At 40.6% G+C, this 16,722-nt stretch overlaps 1 protein-coding gene across 1 annotated transcript; it reads left to right on the top strand.

The window, feature by feature from the left end:
• Positions 1–274: 274 nt before the first annotated feature.
• On the top strand, positions 275–16,588 carry LOC124643042. The gene is made up of 10 exons (XM_047181878.1): positions 275–370; positions 784–972; positions 1,205–1,329; positions 11,522–11,683; positions 11,815–11,901; positions 12,313–12,511; positions 13,230–13,355; positions 15,577–15,705; positions 15,953–16,162; positions 16,337–16,588. Exons 1-10 carry the CDS (start codon positions 275–277, stop codon positions 16,586–16,588), a joined length of 1,575 nt encoding a protein of 524 aa, XP_047037834.1.
• Positions 16,589–16,722: the final 134 nt, after the last annotated feature.

Genomic DNA, 16,722 nt, shown 5'->3' with positions numbered 1-16,722 from the left:
GCATTATTTGTTTTAAGAAAACTGACTTGAACCTGACTTCTGGCCCAGCAGCAGACCAGAGCAGTTAGTTCACACTGCTTGAAATAATCATTGGTTGATGCCCTTTCAGATGCCTTATTACGACAACCGCGGTATTAAAATAACTGACAGGCAGAAATGCTTCCTCAATTACGCATCAAAAGCATTTGTTTTGGACGTAATCGGTGCTGTGCCCTGGTTCGACGTCATCAAATCTATTCTCGAATCAGAAATCGACGATGATACCAGCTTTCTTATGAACACGTTGTGCAAGTTTGCGCATATTTATATTATATTTGCTTATTTTCAATACATTAGTGATATTCCAACTGTGAACGGAACTTTTATCAATGTAAGTTTCGTTTTATATTTTGTACTAGCTGCTTAACAAAGGTATTTTAATCAACCAATAGAATTAAACATTATTCACATCTTAACTCCGCCTGCTCATTGGTATTTGTTGCGAGAGGTAATGAGCGGAGAAATTCCATTGGTTATTTAAAGACTTCTCCATTCCGCTTTACTCGTCGAAGAACTTGGGGTTAAGTCAAAGCAGAGAAGGTCGATCGATCGTTATTAAGGTTAAGCAAAGCACGCCTCGGTCGTTCTGTGGATAGCTGACGGTGGTGGTGAGGAGATTAGATAGGCAGTCGCTCAATGTAAAAAACGGTACTCCGCTACGTCCAGTTAGACTGAAAGCCGACCCCAATGTACATATGTAGTTGGGAAAATGCTAGGCAGATGATATTGAACCTTTTATTTCAGATCATTAAATGGCAACTGGTTAACAGCTTAGTTGTACTTGGAGCCAGTCACTATTTCATGGTGAGCTGTGTGAAGTTCGACTTTGAATCAAAAAGTATGCGACTATTGGATGTTACGCTCCGAAACACTTGTTGGATGCCTGACGTTATAGAGTTGCCAATTGATTTGAGCTGGGACGACTTGCATTTGGTAATTTATTGATTACTGTCATCATCAGCCTTTATACTGTCCCACTGTTGGGCACAGGCCTCCTCTCACACAGACCAGAACTGAGGCTGATGATGATGATAATTTATATGAAGCTGATGTCAAAAATCAATCTCCAATCGCAAAAGAACGGATGGATCGGTTAATACAATCCGCAGTACGACCTTATGTCATTAGTTTGTAGACGTAACATTCTCACTATTAACCATTTCAGATCTTTGCTGAAAGCCTAAGTCTTGCTGAAAACGGCATGATGGGTTTACATTTTGGTAGATTTTTAATCGACCGAGAGAACATCGGTGTTGGAATTTGTCTAATGTTTATAGGCATTCTATATTGGTATGTACTGTTCGTTTTACTTTTCGTTAAATACATAAACGCTCAGTTACGGCAAGCCATGGGCCATAACACAAAATCTTATAAGAAAGTAGCGCGCCAAAATGCGGGTGTTCGAGGGACGAGGAATGGAACCCAAAGAGGGCGGGTAAGGTTGGAGCTAATAACAATAAAATCACCAATTAACCAAGAACAATCTTGGACACGTTGCTTTTGATTTGACAAGGAATCGGAACGTCTCGTTAGGTCTAGTAACTGATGACGCCTACCGTTCGTTACTTGACCTATAACAAGGCGCCTTACCTACCTTCCTTGTGGCATATTCCGCTATCTTTTCTTCCTGCCCGGGGCTGGCGCATACGTAACAGTTTAGTCTATATTTAAATAAAACTATTTTTACGGATTTTATCGAGGTTATATTAATATTAATTCCGACGTTTCAGACAAGTAAGTAGCAGAAATCAATAGTTTAGTCGATGTTTTGCGCACTTCGCAATACTATACCTAATAGTGATTGATTTAATTATGATGTTCTCGTAGCCGATTATAGGCTACGTAGTACGGCGTACGCCGTTTTTCATAATAAGGAGATCAGCCAGCTGCGCAGGACATATTATAGTGCACGAGCATTTGCGCAGACACAAGTGCACTCACTACTATTGCTTCATTCTCATATCCCGATGGGGTGGCAATCGGACACGACAAGATCAGGCGCAGGACCGACATTAACGTGCTCTCCGATTCGCGTGTGTATCAATCACCAACTTTCAGACTACGGGCTGTTTTCTCGAAAGTTATAAACTTTCACCCCACAAAGCCACAAACGGTTTGTTTTTTGGGTTTGTGACAAACCCACGATTGCGATTTCGGCCCGAAATCACACTCTGTTATATATTGTATAATCTGTGCAACATTATGTAACCTGTGGTGTGACTGACGGATCTCTCTCTCTTTGGGACAGAATAAAGAATGGCGGCTACTCTATAAATGTTTTATTTGAAACTCAATAATAACACAACATGGCGCTGCGGAAGTAAATAAATGTTAACGACAAAGATTCTGTGCTGGTAATAACAGCAAAATTAAAGCTGCAAGCAGTTATTAAAAGAAGAAAATTGCAAGATGTCGACGGATGGCGGTGTGGCGGTGTTCGGATTAAAACCCCCTTCGCCATTGACCACGTTAACCGCCGAAGCATATTACGGCCCTTTCACACGGCAGTCCAGTTTTTTGCAGGATACCGTTTTTTGCAGGATCCCGTTTGATCGCAAAAGATATTACGACGGGAACAGCAATTTGCAGGATCCTGCATGCGGTTTGCTCGTGTGAACACTAGCATATAATATCTTTTGCGATCAAACGGGATCCTGCAAAAAACGGTATCCTGCAAAAAACTGGACTGCCGTGTGAAAGGGCCGTAAGAGGTGGATGAAGGTCTTCGAGATATATCGCCAGGCCGCCGGTATCGTTAAAAATGAGGAGTCCGTCCAAGTGGCAGTGCTACTACACTGCATGGGGGAGCAGAGTGTTGACATTTTTAATACACTGGGCGTGCCTGAAAAGCCAACGTACGAGGCGGTGGTCAAGGCGTTTGATGATTACTTCGTGCCAATAAAAAATGAATGTGTGTCTTCGCATATATTTTTTACTAGAGCCCAAGCGCAGGGCGAGACGTTTGACGCCTACTGCACTGAGTTGAAGAAACTGGCCGTGGACTGCAACTTTGGGAACATGAAAGACCGTATGTTACGGGATAGGATTGTAGCAGGAGTAACCGACAATAGAGTGAGGGATCGGTTGTTGCGCGAAAGAGAACTTAGTTTAGATAAATGTATTTTGATATGTAGAACTGCAGAAATGGCAGCTGAACAAGTAACAAAATTTGCGGGTTCGGAAACAAAGCAACTGGAAATTAATCGAATAAAAGAGTACAAAAAGCAAGAAGGCAGATAACATGAGTGTTCAAGATGCGGATGGGAACACGCGGAGAGGAAATGTCCAGCAGAAGGCAAGAAGTGCATGAAGTGCCAGAAGATTGGTCATTTTGCGAAGAAGTGTACAAGTGCTGAATATAGAAGGCCTACAAGCACCCAAGTAAGAAGGGTAGAAGTTGAGAGTGAAGAGGAGGAAGACGAGTTCTTGCTGGGCAGTGTACGTGTGTGTTCTGTCAATAAGATGTCTTGGAATGTAAAGGTACAATTTCTTAATTCTATAAACGAGAATAGTCTATACTTTAAGTTAGATACGGGTGCTCAGTGCAATGTTATTTCAATTAAAGACTGTAAAAGATTTAAAATCACAGATATTCAACCTTCAAACCTAAAACTGTTAAATTATGATGGAACACGCCTTAGTACTGTTGGCAGAATTTCTGTAGAATGTAAGATTAAAGATGTTATAAGTACATTGGAATTCCAAGTCTGTAGAAATGAATCTGAACCAATATTAGGTTTACCTAGCATTATAAATTTAAATTTATTACAAAGAAACATAGATAGCATAACAATGGAGAATATTTTTACTAAATATAAGGATTTGTTTACAGGAATAGGAAAAGTAAAAGACTATGAGTATACCATTAAATTGAAACCAGACGCCATAGGGAAAGTGGAGCCATGTAGACATGTACCATTTAAGTTGTTACCAAAATTAAAGGAAGAATTAGAATTTATGGAAAGTAATGGTATCATATCGAAGATAGAGACAGCTACAGAATATGTCAACTCACTGGTAGTAGTAGGTAAACAGGATGGCTCAATTCGAGTATGTTTGGATCCTCAACACCTCAATGAACAGATTTTAAGAGAACAATTTTTATTATCTACATTGGAAGAAATTACAAGTAAACTAATTGGTTCTAAATATTTCAGTACTTTTGATGCGAGCAGAGCATTCTGGCAGGTATCATTATGCAAAGACAGTAGAGAGCTTACAACATTTAATACTCCATTTGGGTGGTATTGTTTTAACCGTTTACCATATGGGTTAAACTCAAGTCCAGAAGTATTTCACAGATTATTCATAAAAATATTTGGAGATATACCAGGAGTAGAGATATTTATAGACGATTTGTTAAAACACGCAGAAACAAAAGAAAGACATGATGAGATCCTCACAAAAGTTATGAGTAGAGCAAGAGAATTTAATATTAGATTCAAGAAAGAAAAAAGTCAGATATGTGTACAGGAAGTGAAGTATTTAGGCCACATCTTAAGTAGTGAAGGTGTAAAATTAGATCCGGACCGTGTAGAAACGATTACTAAATTAAAGCAACCTATAAATAAGACTGAATTATTGAGATTTTTAGGTATGACCAATTATGTTTCAAGGTTTATTAAGAATTATTCAGAAATAACATCGCCCTTAAGGCAATTGTTGAAAAAGGATGTTCCCTTCATATGGAACAACACAGTACAGTCTACATACAATAATTTGAAAAGAATATTGTGTGATCCTCCAGTATTATCTTATTTTGATATAAATAAACAAATGGTTTTATCGGTAGATGCAAGTAAAGATGGATTAGGTGCAGTTTTGCTTCAAGATAATAAACCAATAGCATATGGCTCAAGGTCATTAAGCAATACAGAACAGATGTATAGTCAAATTGAAAAAGAATGCCTAGCTATTGTATTTGGTTGTAAAAAGTTTTATCAATATCTGTATAGCCAGGAGTTTACTGTGGAAACGGATCACAAACCATTAATATCAATATTTGCCAAACCAATGAACAAATGCCCACCCCGGTTGCAAAGAATGAGGTTTGATTTACAAAAACATAAGTGTAGTATTGTGTATAAACCCGGCAAACAATTAGTCATAGCAGATCACTTGAGTAGGACTTATTTGCCTAGCATGCAGACCAGTGATAAACAGATTGAAGCTCATGTAGCAGTAGTTTTTACCAAATTCAAGATAACTGATCAGAAATTAAAATTAATGATTGAGAAAACTGCAGAAGATTTAGAATTACAGAGTGTTCTTAAATATGTAAGGGATGGGTGGCCAAATAACAAATGTGAGGTAAGTTCATTAGCTAAAGTATGTTTTTCATATAGAGATGAGTTAAGTGAATATCAAGGGTTACTTTTAAAGGGTTGTCAAATTGTAATTCCAATGTACTATAGACAAGAAATGTTAAACAGAATACATAGTGCACATTTGGGTATAGTAAAGTGTAAGTCACTAGCCAAAAGTACTATGTATTGGCCAACTATGACTAAAGAGTTAGAAGATATAATTACTAATTGTGACACTTGTAAGAAATTTCAAAATGCTAATAGGAGTGAGCCCATGGTTTGTAAGGAAGTGCCTGAAAAGCCATGGCAAATTTAAGCAACCGATATTTTCTTCATAAAGGGTATTCCATATCTATTAGTGGTGGACTCTTTCAATAAATATGTTGAAGTTAACAAGTTGAAAGATTTAACAACAAATTGTACGATTAAGGCTTTAAAAGAAAAGGCATAATTTTTGCAAGGCATGGGGTACCAGAGGTACTATATTCAGACCCAGGAACGCAGTTTACTAGCATAGAATTTAAAAATTTTGCACAATCTTGGTATTTTTATCATAAATTGTCATCTCCAAAGTACCATCAAAGTAATGGCCTGGCTGAACGACATTTCCAAACAGTCAAAAAAATGTTTAAGAAGTTAACAGAAGAAAATAGAGATATTTATGAAGGATTGTTAATTTATAGAAATACACCAGTGTCAGAGACAGGCTTAACTCCTGCTGAATTGTTGTTTAATAGAAAAGTAAACAGTACAATACCTAAGTTCCACAATCAGTTACAAAATAAGGATAGACATACATATATGAAAAGAGTTAAAAAGTAGACAATTGATACAACAAAAATATTATGATAGAAATAAGTCTTATTTACCAGGTGTTGAGGAGGGTCAGGTTGTTAAAATTAAAGAAGAAAATTGTGCAGGGCCACATAGGAGTGGAGTTATTGTAGGACAGGGCTTGGGCCCCAGGTCAGTTAAAATAAAGACAGAACAAGGAAATGTAATACAAAGAAATAGGAAGGATGTAATAGTTGGTGGGAAGTTACATGAGATGTTAGAGGACAATGTAATAGAAGATAGCTTGTGTGAAAATACAAGTAACGATGTGGATAATAATAATAATAATTCGCCCCGCAGGGCATCTGAGGCGGATGACGAGGAGTTGCGACCCCGCGGGGCTATATATCCGAGTGCTCCAGGGAGAGTATACTGTCCCCCATCTCCGGCCTGCCGGAGTGAAGCATGACGGGGGATAGGTCTCCCGCCTCTTGGCTTGCCTTCATTGGCCGGTCAGAGTGGAGTCGCTAGAGTAGGGTTAGCAGCCCGCTCGGAGGGTAGGTGCCTCGTGGTAAGTGGCGAGTGGGCCGGTGATGCTGGACCCACAGGGAGCGCGTCATCTGCGTTTAAAGTCCGCCGAGGTATCCTCACCCTTCAGCCGCTCATGTACCTGTTGCCCCCTTGTTGCGATTTAGCGACTGATTCCCGGGGGCCCAGTAAGTGAGTTGGCGAGTCTCCACCTGCCATTTTTACGTGTATTTATTACATTGTTATCGGCAGGTGCCATAGTTCCCGTAGTTTCCCCATTCCTAGTCCACTAGCATCCCATCACAATAGCCCAAGTAGTTTTCATCCATAGTTAGCAATAGTTTAGCACAGAACCGGGGATTGTCCTTGGGTACATTATACAGGGATAATCGTCGGTTTTGTGTTACCATTTCATTAAAGTTGTCTCAAAAGGGCTTCAGCGTGTTGGCTTCGGCCCCACGTTCGCCTTCCAAAAATCCGGGACTCTGTAGTCCCGTGGTCGGTTAGAGACATACAAATATAATAATTCCCAGTCCAATCTCGGTGTAAGTCCAGATAATTTTGTTAAATCTATGAAAACTAGGAGTGGTAGAAGGGTCATACTTCCACATTACTTGAAAGACTATGTTACACTTAAGACAAAATATAATTTTAGTTTTATAGAATATATTAGTTATAAGGAAAGGGGAGATGTTATATATTGTACAATCTGTGCAACATTATGTAACCTGTGGTGTGACTGACGGATCTCTCTCTTTGGGACAGAATAAAGAATGGCGGCTACTCTATAAATGTTTTATTTGAAACTCAATAATAACACAACACACTCGAGACCCCAGTCATAGCAGTCGCGGTTGCGACCACTAGTCCTACGGGTTATAAAACGCAGATCAACACAGGCTTTTGATTTTTTTATCGATCAACTATCGAGTTATGCAATACTAGCTGTTGCCCGCGACTTCGTCTGCGTGAGCTATATAGAATTTCCAATTTCGTTTATTTAATCATTCATTGCTCAACCCCCGTAGGTGATACCGTGATAATATATAGCCTATGTGTTGGATTTAAATCCATGCAGTACTTTTTGAGTTTATCCGAGACAAACATACAGACATATAGACAAAAATTGTAAAAACTACATATTTGGGTTCAGAATCGATTATGGACCACCCCCAAGTATGCTTTAAAAAAAAATTCAATGTACAGTTTTGACTTTCCTATCATTTTATTATATGTATAGATATTGCCATAAACATATTAGAGCAAGATCCTAGGCCCCCAGGCCCCCCGGGCGCTAGACCGGCACCCGGACCCGATCGAACGGGAAGAAGTGCGTGAGGAGGCGAGGGAAGCAATCACTCGACACTGGGCCGAGGACCTTGCCTCGTCAACGTTCGGTCGCCGGACGCTGGATGCCATCGGGCCTGTCCTGGATGGATGGCTCGATCGGCGGCATGGCTGCCTCTCGATGCATCTGGTGCAGGTGCTGTCCGGGCATGGCTGCTTTGGAGCGTACCTGCACCGGATTGGGAGGGAGGAGACCCCAAAGTGCCACCATTGTGAAGCCGAGGTGGATTCAGCAGAGCACACACTACAGGTGTGCCCATCGTGGACTGAACCCCGCCGCACCCTGGTGGCAGTGGTCGGGGATGACCTCTCGCTCCCCAGTGTGATTGGTGTCATGCTGGGAAGTGAGGAGGCATGGGACGCGGTAGCCTCCTTCTGTGAGGACGTCATGTCACAGAAGGAGGCGGCAGAGCGCTTGCGGGAGAACGACCCTCTTGCAGCGCCGCTCCGCAGACGAAGAAGGGGTGGAAGACGGCGAACACAACGTCCGTCCCCATCCGCCCCGGGGGGTGATCAGCGGGCGACAGGCGCGGGGGTGCCACCGCCTGCATTACAAGGATCGCCCCTTGTGCTCCGGCCATCATAGGGACCCCTCCCCACTGGGGGGAGGCATGAGGGGCCTGCCGTGAGGCGGGCAATCGCCGGTGGGGGACTGGATGCACTAGATTCCCAGACCCCCTCCATTCAGGCGAGGTCGGAGTGCCGCTGGGCCTTTTTAGTGGGTATACCGGGAACGTCGTTCCCGGGGAGTCCCACATACCCCTCTCCCGTCCCCCGACGGGAAGGGCATGCGTAATAGCATTTTTTACCCAGCGACAAAAAAAAACTTATTACTTATTTTATTCTGAAAGACAAAACGTATACATGATAGGTTAGTGTTAGTGTGTTTAGTGCATTTGCGATCAATAGCATAAGCTCCTATAATTCTTTAAAAACTTTATCACGAAAAAGTCTATGTTGTATGCTTTCTTTAAATAGGAATACCCTGTTTGAAATTAGTGAAATTGAGCTTGATGTCCGGGCGCATTTTCATCGACCAGTACAAATGTGCCACTGTACAATGGTGCACATGGTTTACTCGGAATGGTCTGACGATATCATCAATAACAACTGCTTTGTACATGTCTGCTGTCAATGCCTGCTGTTCTAGCTCCAATTATAATGCCATTGCCACCCCAAAAGGACACCGATTTTCCGCCTTGCTGAACTGTTCCAGTGGCAGTTCTTTGTCTTTCACGGTCGCCTGATCTTCTCCATACACGGACACGTCGGTTATCTGGATGAGTGCTGATTCGGGATTCGTCAACGAACAGACAGTTTTGCCAAATCGTCCTCACCTTCTTCATTTTGCCGAAGTCTAGCCCACTGCAATCTTCGTTGTTGACGTTGCTGGGAATTGAGCGGAGCTCGCCAAGACCTCCGTGCTCGTAATCCAGCCTGGTGCAAGCAATTGCGAACGGTCTGCGTGCTAACTTCAAGCCCAGAGGCGGCCCTGACTTCTGCTTTTACTTTAGTGGCATTGATTGTTGGATCACGGGCTGCCAGCAATCTAATATAGCGCTTTGGGCAGCTTTCAAAACAGTTGGGCGACCGCTGCGGGGTCGGTCAGCTAAATTCCCCATTCCGTGATACCTCTGCAACGTAGCCACGACACAGGATTGGGATATAGTAAGTCTGTGTGCTATTACTCTCGTGGTGTATCCTTCTTCCCTCGAAGTTACTATATACTAGCTCGTAAAACCTCTGATAAATCCTTTTGGCATTTTTTCAATCACAACTTTCCGCGAAAAATATCTTGAATCGCTTATAATTGACTAAATCAGATTTCTGAATGAGCGTAAGCTATTAGGACTGAAAGCCTTTGCAAAAACTGCAAAAACAATTGAACGGGTTCATTGTTTTATGTTCTAATACTTTATTTTTAAACTAGCTTTCGCCCGCGGTTTCACCCGCGTCCCGTAGCCGGATGGTGACGAAACCTTCTCCCGGGTCTAAGTTACCTCTCCTCTAATTTTCAGCCAAATCGGTCAAGCCGTTTTCATGTTATGTCGTGACAACGGAAAGCGGGTTTCATTTATATTTATATAGATAAAGAATCTAAAAAGAAGAAAAAATCATAGTATAATCTACAGTAACCAAAAATATTTCAGTTTTTCGAAGTGATCGCAAACTTTTTTTGATGTGTGTATGTTTTGTCCAGAAAATAAGTAGGGTCTGGCGGCCCTGGAATCTTAGGTTATATAAACACACCATATCTAGACACACGGCAGTGTGTCCGCCAAGTTCAAGCAAAAAAAGCGACACACCGGCCGTGGGTTATATTACACGAACCATTTCGGGCCAAATTCGACTCCCCTATAACTCAAAATCTATTTTATTTACACATTTCAAATTTCTAGTATCTGTTGAGACCCCTTCACTTATCTAAAATACAAAATTTCATTAATATACCTATTGTAGGTCTTGAGATATTGACGTCAGAAAATCGCTATTTTTACTATACATTCACTGACTGACTCACTGATTCACTGACTCACTCATCAAAAACCTAGACCACTTCCAATGGTCGTATTGACTTGAAATTTGGCATGGAGGTAGGTCTTTATGTCAAGGTAAAGGGAAAAATCTGAAAATGGCCAAGTGTGAGTCGGTTTCAAAATAATGAAGGTGTAAAATACCCACTGTAAATTTATACCCCTAAGGAACTAAAACGAACAAAATTTATCTATATTTATATAATATATCTTCGAATGGTCGTACCGATCTGAAATTCGTTACAAAGGTTTGTATTTAGTCAAAGTAAAAATCTGAAAACGGCCAAGTGTGAGTCACTTTCGAAAATAACGAATGTGTAACTTTGATCCACGAACATAATATATGATAACATGTCATGTCAGTCAGTTGGTAAATCTAGTCCATTTAGTTAATCTAGTTCATTTCTTTGTAAGAAGCATAGTGCATATTCAAAAATCTGAAAGATAGTATAAATGAGACATTTCCTTAAGTAACTTAATCATAAGAAAAAAATAAAATAAACAACCTTACAAAAATAAATGAAATCCCACCCAAAACAAAAATGTGAAAGGCTGCCAAGTTCGATAATATGGAAATCCTTCGCCTATAAAAGAAGTGAGATCTGAATAAGTACCAAGTTCCATACACATACCTCAGTTAAAAATAGTTACTTTTTAATAATGTTACTTGGCAAATTTATTTAGAAAATTAAATACTTGATTCATTGCGTTTAGTAGGTTTATAAGAAGGTGTGTGAAAACTTGCCAAGTAACATCATTAAAAAGTAACTATTTTTAACTGAGGTATGTGTATGGAACTTGGTACTTATTCAGATCTCACTTCTTTTATAGGCGAAGGATTTCCATATTATCGAACTTGGCAGCCTTTCACATTTTTGTTTTGGGTGGGATACTATTAAGCCATATACATATTTCGAGTGCGTTTTGGATCAAATATGCATAGCTTTTACAAGATCATACAGTTTGTGAACTTGTATATTTTTTGTCTTGTAGGTTCATTTCAGCTTATTCTCTAACGCTTTTGGTGTTGGATGTCGGAGGACACTATGAGTTCCAGCATTCTGTCAATCAACTCGAAAGTTTTCTTAAATCCGAAAGAGTTAACAAGACCATTATTGAGAGATCTGTCCTTCATTTCAAATACTGCTGGAAAAGGTTGGTGCCTAATTTCATATAAATTGTGGTGGATGTAGATAGATCCTTTTTAATGAAGTTACAAATAAGGGTCTTTAGTTTTACTCATAGTGTCAAAAATGATGGATTACTAAATAATTTTTACTTTACAGAACAATGGCTGTAGAATTGGCCCAGCTCAATAACGAGAGCATCAATACTGTTTTTAGACAGGATCTCAATTCCTATTTCTACAGAAAGTAAGTTAAACATACATGTAAATTGCTATTTAAGTAGGCATTTAATTACTAAAGGCATGGAGAACAAATGATTAGCTGAGATTGCATAACGTAATTTCCTAAAAAAGTAGCGCGCCAAACTGCCGATGTATTGGGGGCACGAGGAGCCTTCTATGGAACCCGCCCATTATTATCAAAATAGTCAAGACCAGTCTTTGAAATTATTTGACAAGGAACGTCTCGTTAGTTGTAGTAAAACCTACCTTACGTTGCCCACAAGAAGTTGCCTGACACATATCTTCCCTATAGCATCTCGGCTATCCTTCCTTCCTCCTTGACTAAAGGTAAACAATCTTTATAGAACTTCTACATACAGTAAGCCATTCGGTAAGGGTGCTGTATTTGCTAAAATAATGATTTTTTTTATTATAGAACATTTAGCATTTTGGACTCGATATTTAAAGGAGGCGAACAGATGCAAAGACAGCTGGCGAGCAACAGCATCATACATTTCTTTCTGCCAGGCCACGACATATTTAGAGAACAAGATATGATCAATTATGTATGTGTTGTCCATCGAGGAAGGGTCGCGCTTAGTAAAAATGGTCAAAAGCTTATTACTCTCAGTAAAGTGAGTCCACCTTAAATTATTTTGTACGAAGTATAGTAATGGTGTCCAAGGTGATCTAGCTAGGCTACGGCAGCTGTTCTCATATATGGAGATTAGCCAGCTGTGCAGGACATAATTGTGGTGCACAAGCTTTTGCGCAGACACAGGTGCACTCACTATTCCCCCGATGTGACTTTAGATTCGACAGCCCAGTCTTAGATCAGGCACAGGACCAAAATTTACGTGCTCTCCAAAGGACGGGAGTATCAATCACCAGCTTCGGCTGGGGAATCGAATCTGAGATCTATTGCACAGCAATCGTGCGTGCGACCACTTAAGTAACGAATACGAAGTATACAATGTTTTGTTTTGGACTTTCTAACTATAATCAACCTTTTTCCCCCGCTATTGCACCCGCGTGCCGCAGGAACTTTTTGCCATACCCGGATAAAATGTATACATTGTTACTCTTGGATAGTCTAGCTTCCCAACAGTGAAATAATTTATCAAATCTGTCCAGTAGTAGTCGGAGACTTTATTAAGCCTAAAGTGTACAAACGAGAAACTTTTCCTCTTTATTATAAAAATCAGTGTGGAAGATATTATATATTGTAGTATTTGATCTAAAAATATATCAATGTCATTACGTTTGAATTTGAGCGCAATTAAACAGCTAGCAATTTTAAGATTTCAGGGATGAAGGCACTGGCACATTATTAATGATTGTTGTTACTTCTAGGGAGACATATTTGGGCAGCTCCTGGGCACTAAAGTACGACCTGTTCGCGTGACAGCTACAGCTGAAGATTTTGTTGACGTGCTATATATCGAACTCAAAGCGTTTCAGAGTACTATTACAGAGCAGGTACATAATTAAGTTCTTTTTAAGGTCCCTTACCCACAGGGTAAAACGGGACTCTATTGAGTTTGCTCCTGTTTTTCCGTCCATCCGTCTATCACAAGTAGGGCGTGCAATTTCGGTAAAACAAAAATTACCGGTAAAAATTCGGTAATAAAAATATTTTTACCGGTAAACCGGTAAAACGGTAATTTTTGTATTTTTTTTTTTAATGTAATATTATAATAATAAGATTGGGTAGTCTTAAAGCAAAAACTAAATAAATATGCAAAGTATAAGGTGGTAAACGTTTTTTGTGACATGGGCCGTAACAAAAAACATGTCAGTACCATCCGTACGCGATGTCGCCGACAAAATGCAAGAGAAACGGCTGCGATGGTACGGACATGTAAAAAGGAGTGACACCTGAGGACATCGGCAGTGTGAATGTGATACTCAATCTCAATATACCCGGTCAAAGGCGCAAAGGCAGGCCGAAACCGTGGTGTTTGAGTGTCGTAATGAATGACATGAAAATCTGCGAATCGAAGAGGAAGATGTCTATTCAGGAGGATAGAGCGAAGTGGAAGAAGGAAGATACGGAAAGCCGACCCCGTCACAAGACGGGATAAACGCTAAGAATTACCGTAAAAAAATATATTTTTCATTGAAGTGAAAGCCCTTTTTTATGGTAAATCATCACATGACAGACTCTTTCTGACTAAAACCCATGTTTTTTAGTAGGCGTTTTATGGACCAGGGTCGCGGTAACTCTTTCGAACAATCCCGCGGCCCCGACAGTCCTTGGCCCTGCTGGGCCCCACTGGGTTTGCTGACATCTCCCTGAGGAGCCTGTGGAACAACGCGCGCCGCTGACACGGGTCTGTTGTCTATGCAGACGGTGGAACTCACCGCCCACAGACCGACGCCTACAGTGGCCGGGAGTCGTCTCTCGACCCTTGGCGCCCGTGGTGTCTTCCTGGTTCACTACAGCGGCTGGGATGAGAGGTGCTACTAGCAGTCGCTCCGCCGTCTCCTTCTCGAGCATGACTGCTTCGCAGAAGGAGGCGACGGCTTCCCATTCCCTCTAGCTCCGGACCATGGCTTGAACCAGGGAAGGACGCGAAAGGTCGCCGCTGCCTATTGCCTCGACGACAACACGGCGGTACCCTTCCCAGGCAGTGCACACCTGGACTGTGTGCTCCACCGTGTCCTCAGAGCTGCCGCATGGTGGTGAAGTAAAAGCCCTTGCTCAGTAAGGTCATAGAGAAGGTAAAATAAGCATTAGCTACATTTGTACCAAGTATGAGCTGACAGCTATGAGGAAAAACAGAATAACCGAATGAATACAATTTGTTTAGATTTTATAAATTAAAATGAGAAAGAAGATTTGTATCTAACCTAGAGATAGTTAAGGACACACAAGTTTACTTTCCTAAAAAACAGCAACTTTAACACTCTTACAATACGTAATGTATGCAACATTACATTATATTCAGGCTACATAACAAAGATTTGACGTTAAATGAACAATTGCTATATTTTATCAGAAAAACGTAAAAACCGGTAAATTACCGGTTTCATATTATTTTTACCGGTAATTTAAAACTCGCAAAAATGGGCGATTTACCGGTAAAAACAAAACCGGTTAACCGGTATTGCATGCCCTAATCACAAGGCTGTATCTCATGAACCGTGATAGTTAGAGAGTTGAAATTTCTATCACAAATGATGTATTTCTGTTGCCGCTATAACAACAAATACTGAAAACTAGAGTAGGGGGCTCCCATACAATAAACGTGATTTTTTGCTCATTTTTGCTCGATATCGATAACGGCAACAGGTAGATGCGGTTTTAAAAATGATGGCACGGAAACCTTCGTGCGCGAGTCCGACTCGCACTTTTTCTATTTTCGTTTTTTTTCTCTGGTGCCAAAATAACATTCATTTGTCATAATCTTTAACTAGTCCCCTCAAGATACAAAGTAATCCCCCTTAAAACTCTATAATCTTTTGAAATAAACAATACTGTTTAAGGGTCAGTTGCACCCTTTAACTATAAAGATAACCAAACCATGACAAGCCTCAGATGATTTGATAACTGGAAATATTTGAGTTACCGTTATAAATAAACGGTGCAACTCACCGTAACAGATCAATAGCAGCTTATAACATACTCGTATATTAATTAGTTCTTTTATATTGTTTTTTTCTTCACGTGGTTAGGAGCTAAACTTTTTGGCCCTAGGTGAGACGAACGATCACGCGTAATCCACAACAAAAGAGCGACTTCATGGCTACGAAGAACATCTTCGTTGAGAACCCCTACGACACGGTACAATATTTGCTTCGAGGACGCAAAACCATCAGGCTTCCGGTAAGAACACTGTTCCATACGAGCAAGTTAGGGTACCGTGGAAATATATTATAAGATTTCTACCTAAATCATCAGCATCATCGGCTAGCCTTTCCCCAACTACTAAAGACAACAAAGAAGCAACTTTTAAAGACGGCTCGACACGCCCATCGGGGCTGTCTTTTACAAATTTTAACGTTCATTAAGTGCTGTTTTTCAGCCAAGTTTGAATAAATGATTTTTATACAGAGAATATTCTTTTTCTCAGTGGAGCCGTTATCCAACAGAAGCTCGAGGTGCCAACTGGTACGTGTATTTTTTGCACCTGACGTGGTTCGTGGGCCCTCTAGTCACGGCCATGATAGTGCACACTTTGTTTGTCCTGCCAACTGGACACAATCTCTGGGTGCGGATGTACGTACTGCTATTTATATTCGACGCGGTACATTTAATAAACTTCCTTAGTGAATTTTACGAGGTAAGATTTCAGTTTTTGTTTTTTAGTGATTTTACCTTTTTAGTAGCATTTCAATGTTCTGGAGTCTTAAATATCACAGACTAACTGATTATTTTTCTTCTCTACTACATTAACATGGAACAGTACATGTAATGATATCTGCCAGTATATAATACTATTTACTTCAATTTTCAGATTGAGCTTGTTGTCTTAAAAAACAAGTGCGCGCATCAACGCGTTGGCCTTAAAATATTCAAGCGCTGGGGGTTGTACGTAGATTTGTTGACTTTCCTCATACCATTGTGTACGATCATTCACAATGATTGGAGATTTCAATACGGTAGAATACTAAGATTGAAGTCCTTCTGGGACTTTCATCGTAATTTCTGTAAGAGTTTTAAGGTATGGCCCTTGATTTTTGGAGTTTTGTATCGTCTTTTCAGCTGAAAGACGTCCACTGCTGGACAATGGCTTCGCCATCTTGCTCGATCTTCAGCAACCCGCATACACTGCTTCCCGAAGACCAAGGCCAGATCGTCCATCTAGTGGGGGACTACTATTTTTTTATTGGACTGTTTAAT

The sequence above is a fragment of the Helicoverpa zea genome, chromosome 26 (assembly GCF_022581195.2).
Source record: "Helicoverpa zea isolate HzStark_Cry1AcR chromosome 26, ilHelZeax1.1, whole genome shotgun sequence".
Classification (NCBI taxonomy): domain Eukaryota; kingdom Metazoa; phylum Arthropoda; class Insecta; order Lepidoptera; family Noctuidae; genus Helicoverpa; species Helicoverpa zea.
The sequence above is the reverse complement of the archived record's forward strand: the minus strand, read 5'-3'. Positions and strand labels throughout refer to the sequence as shown.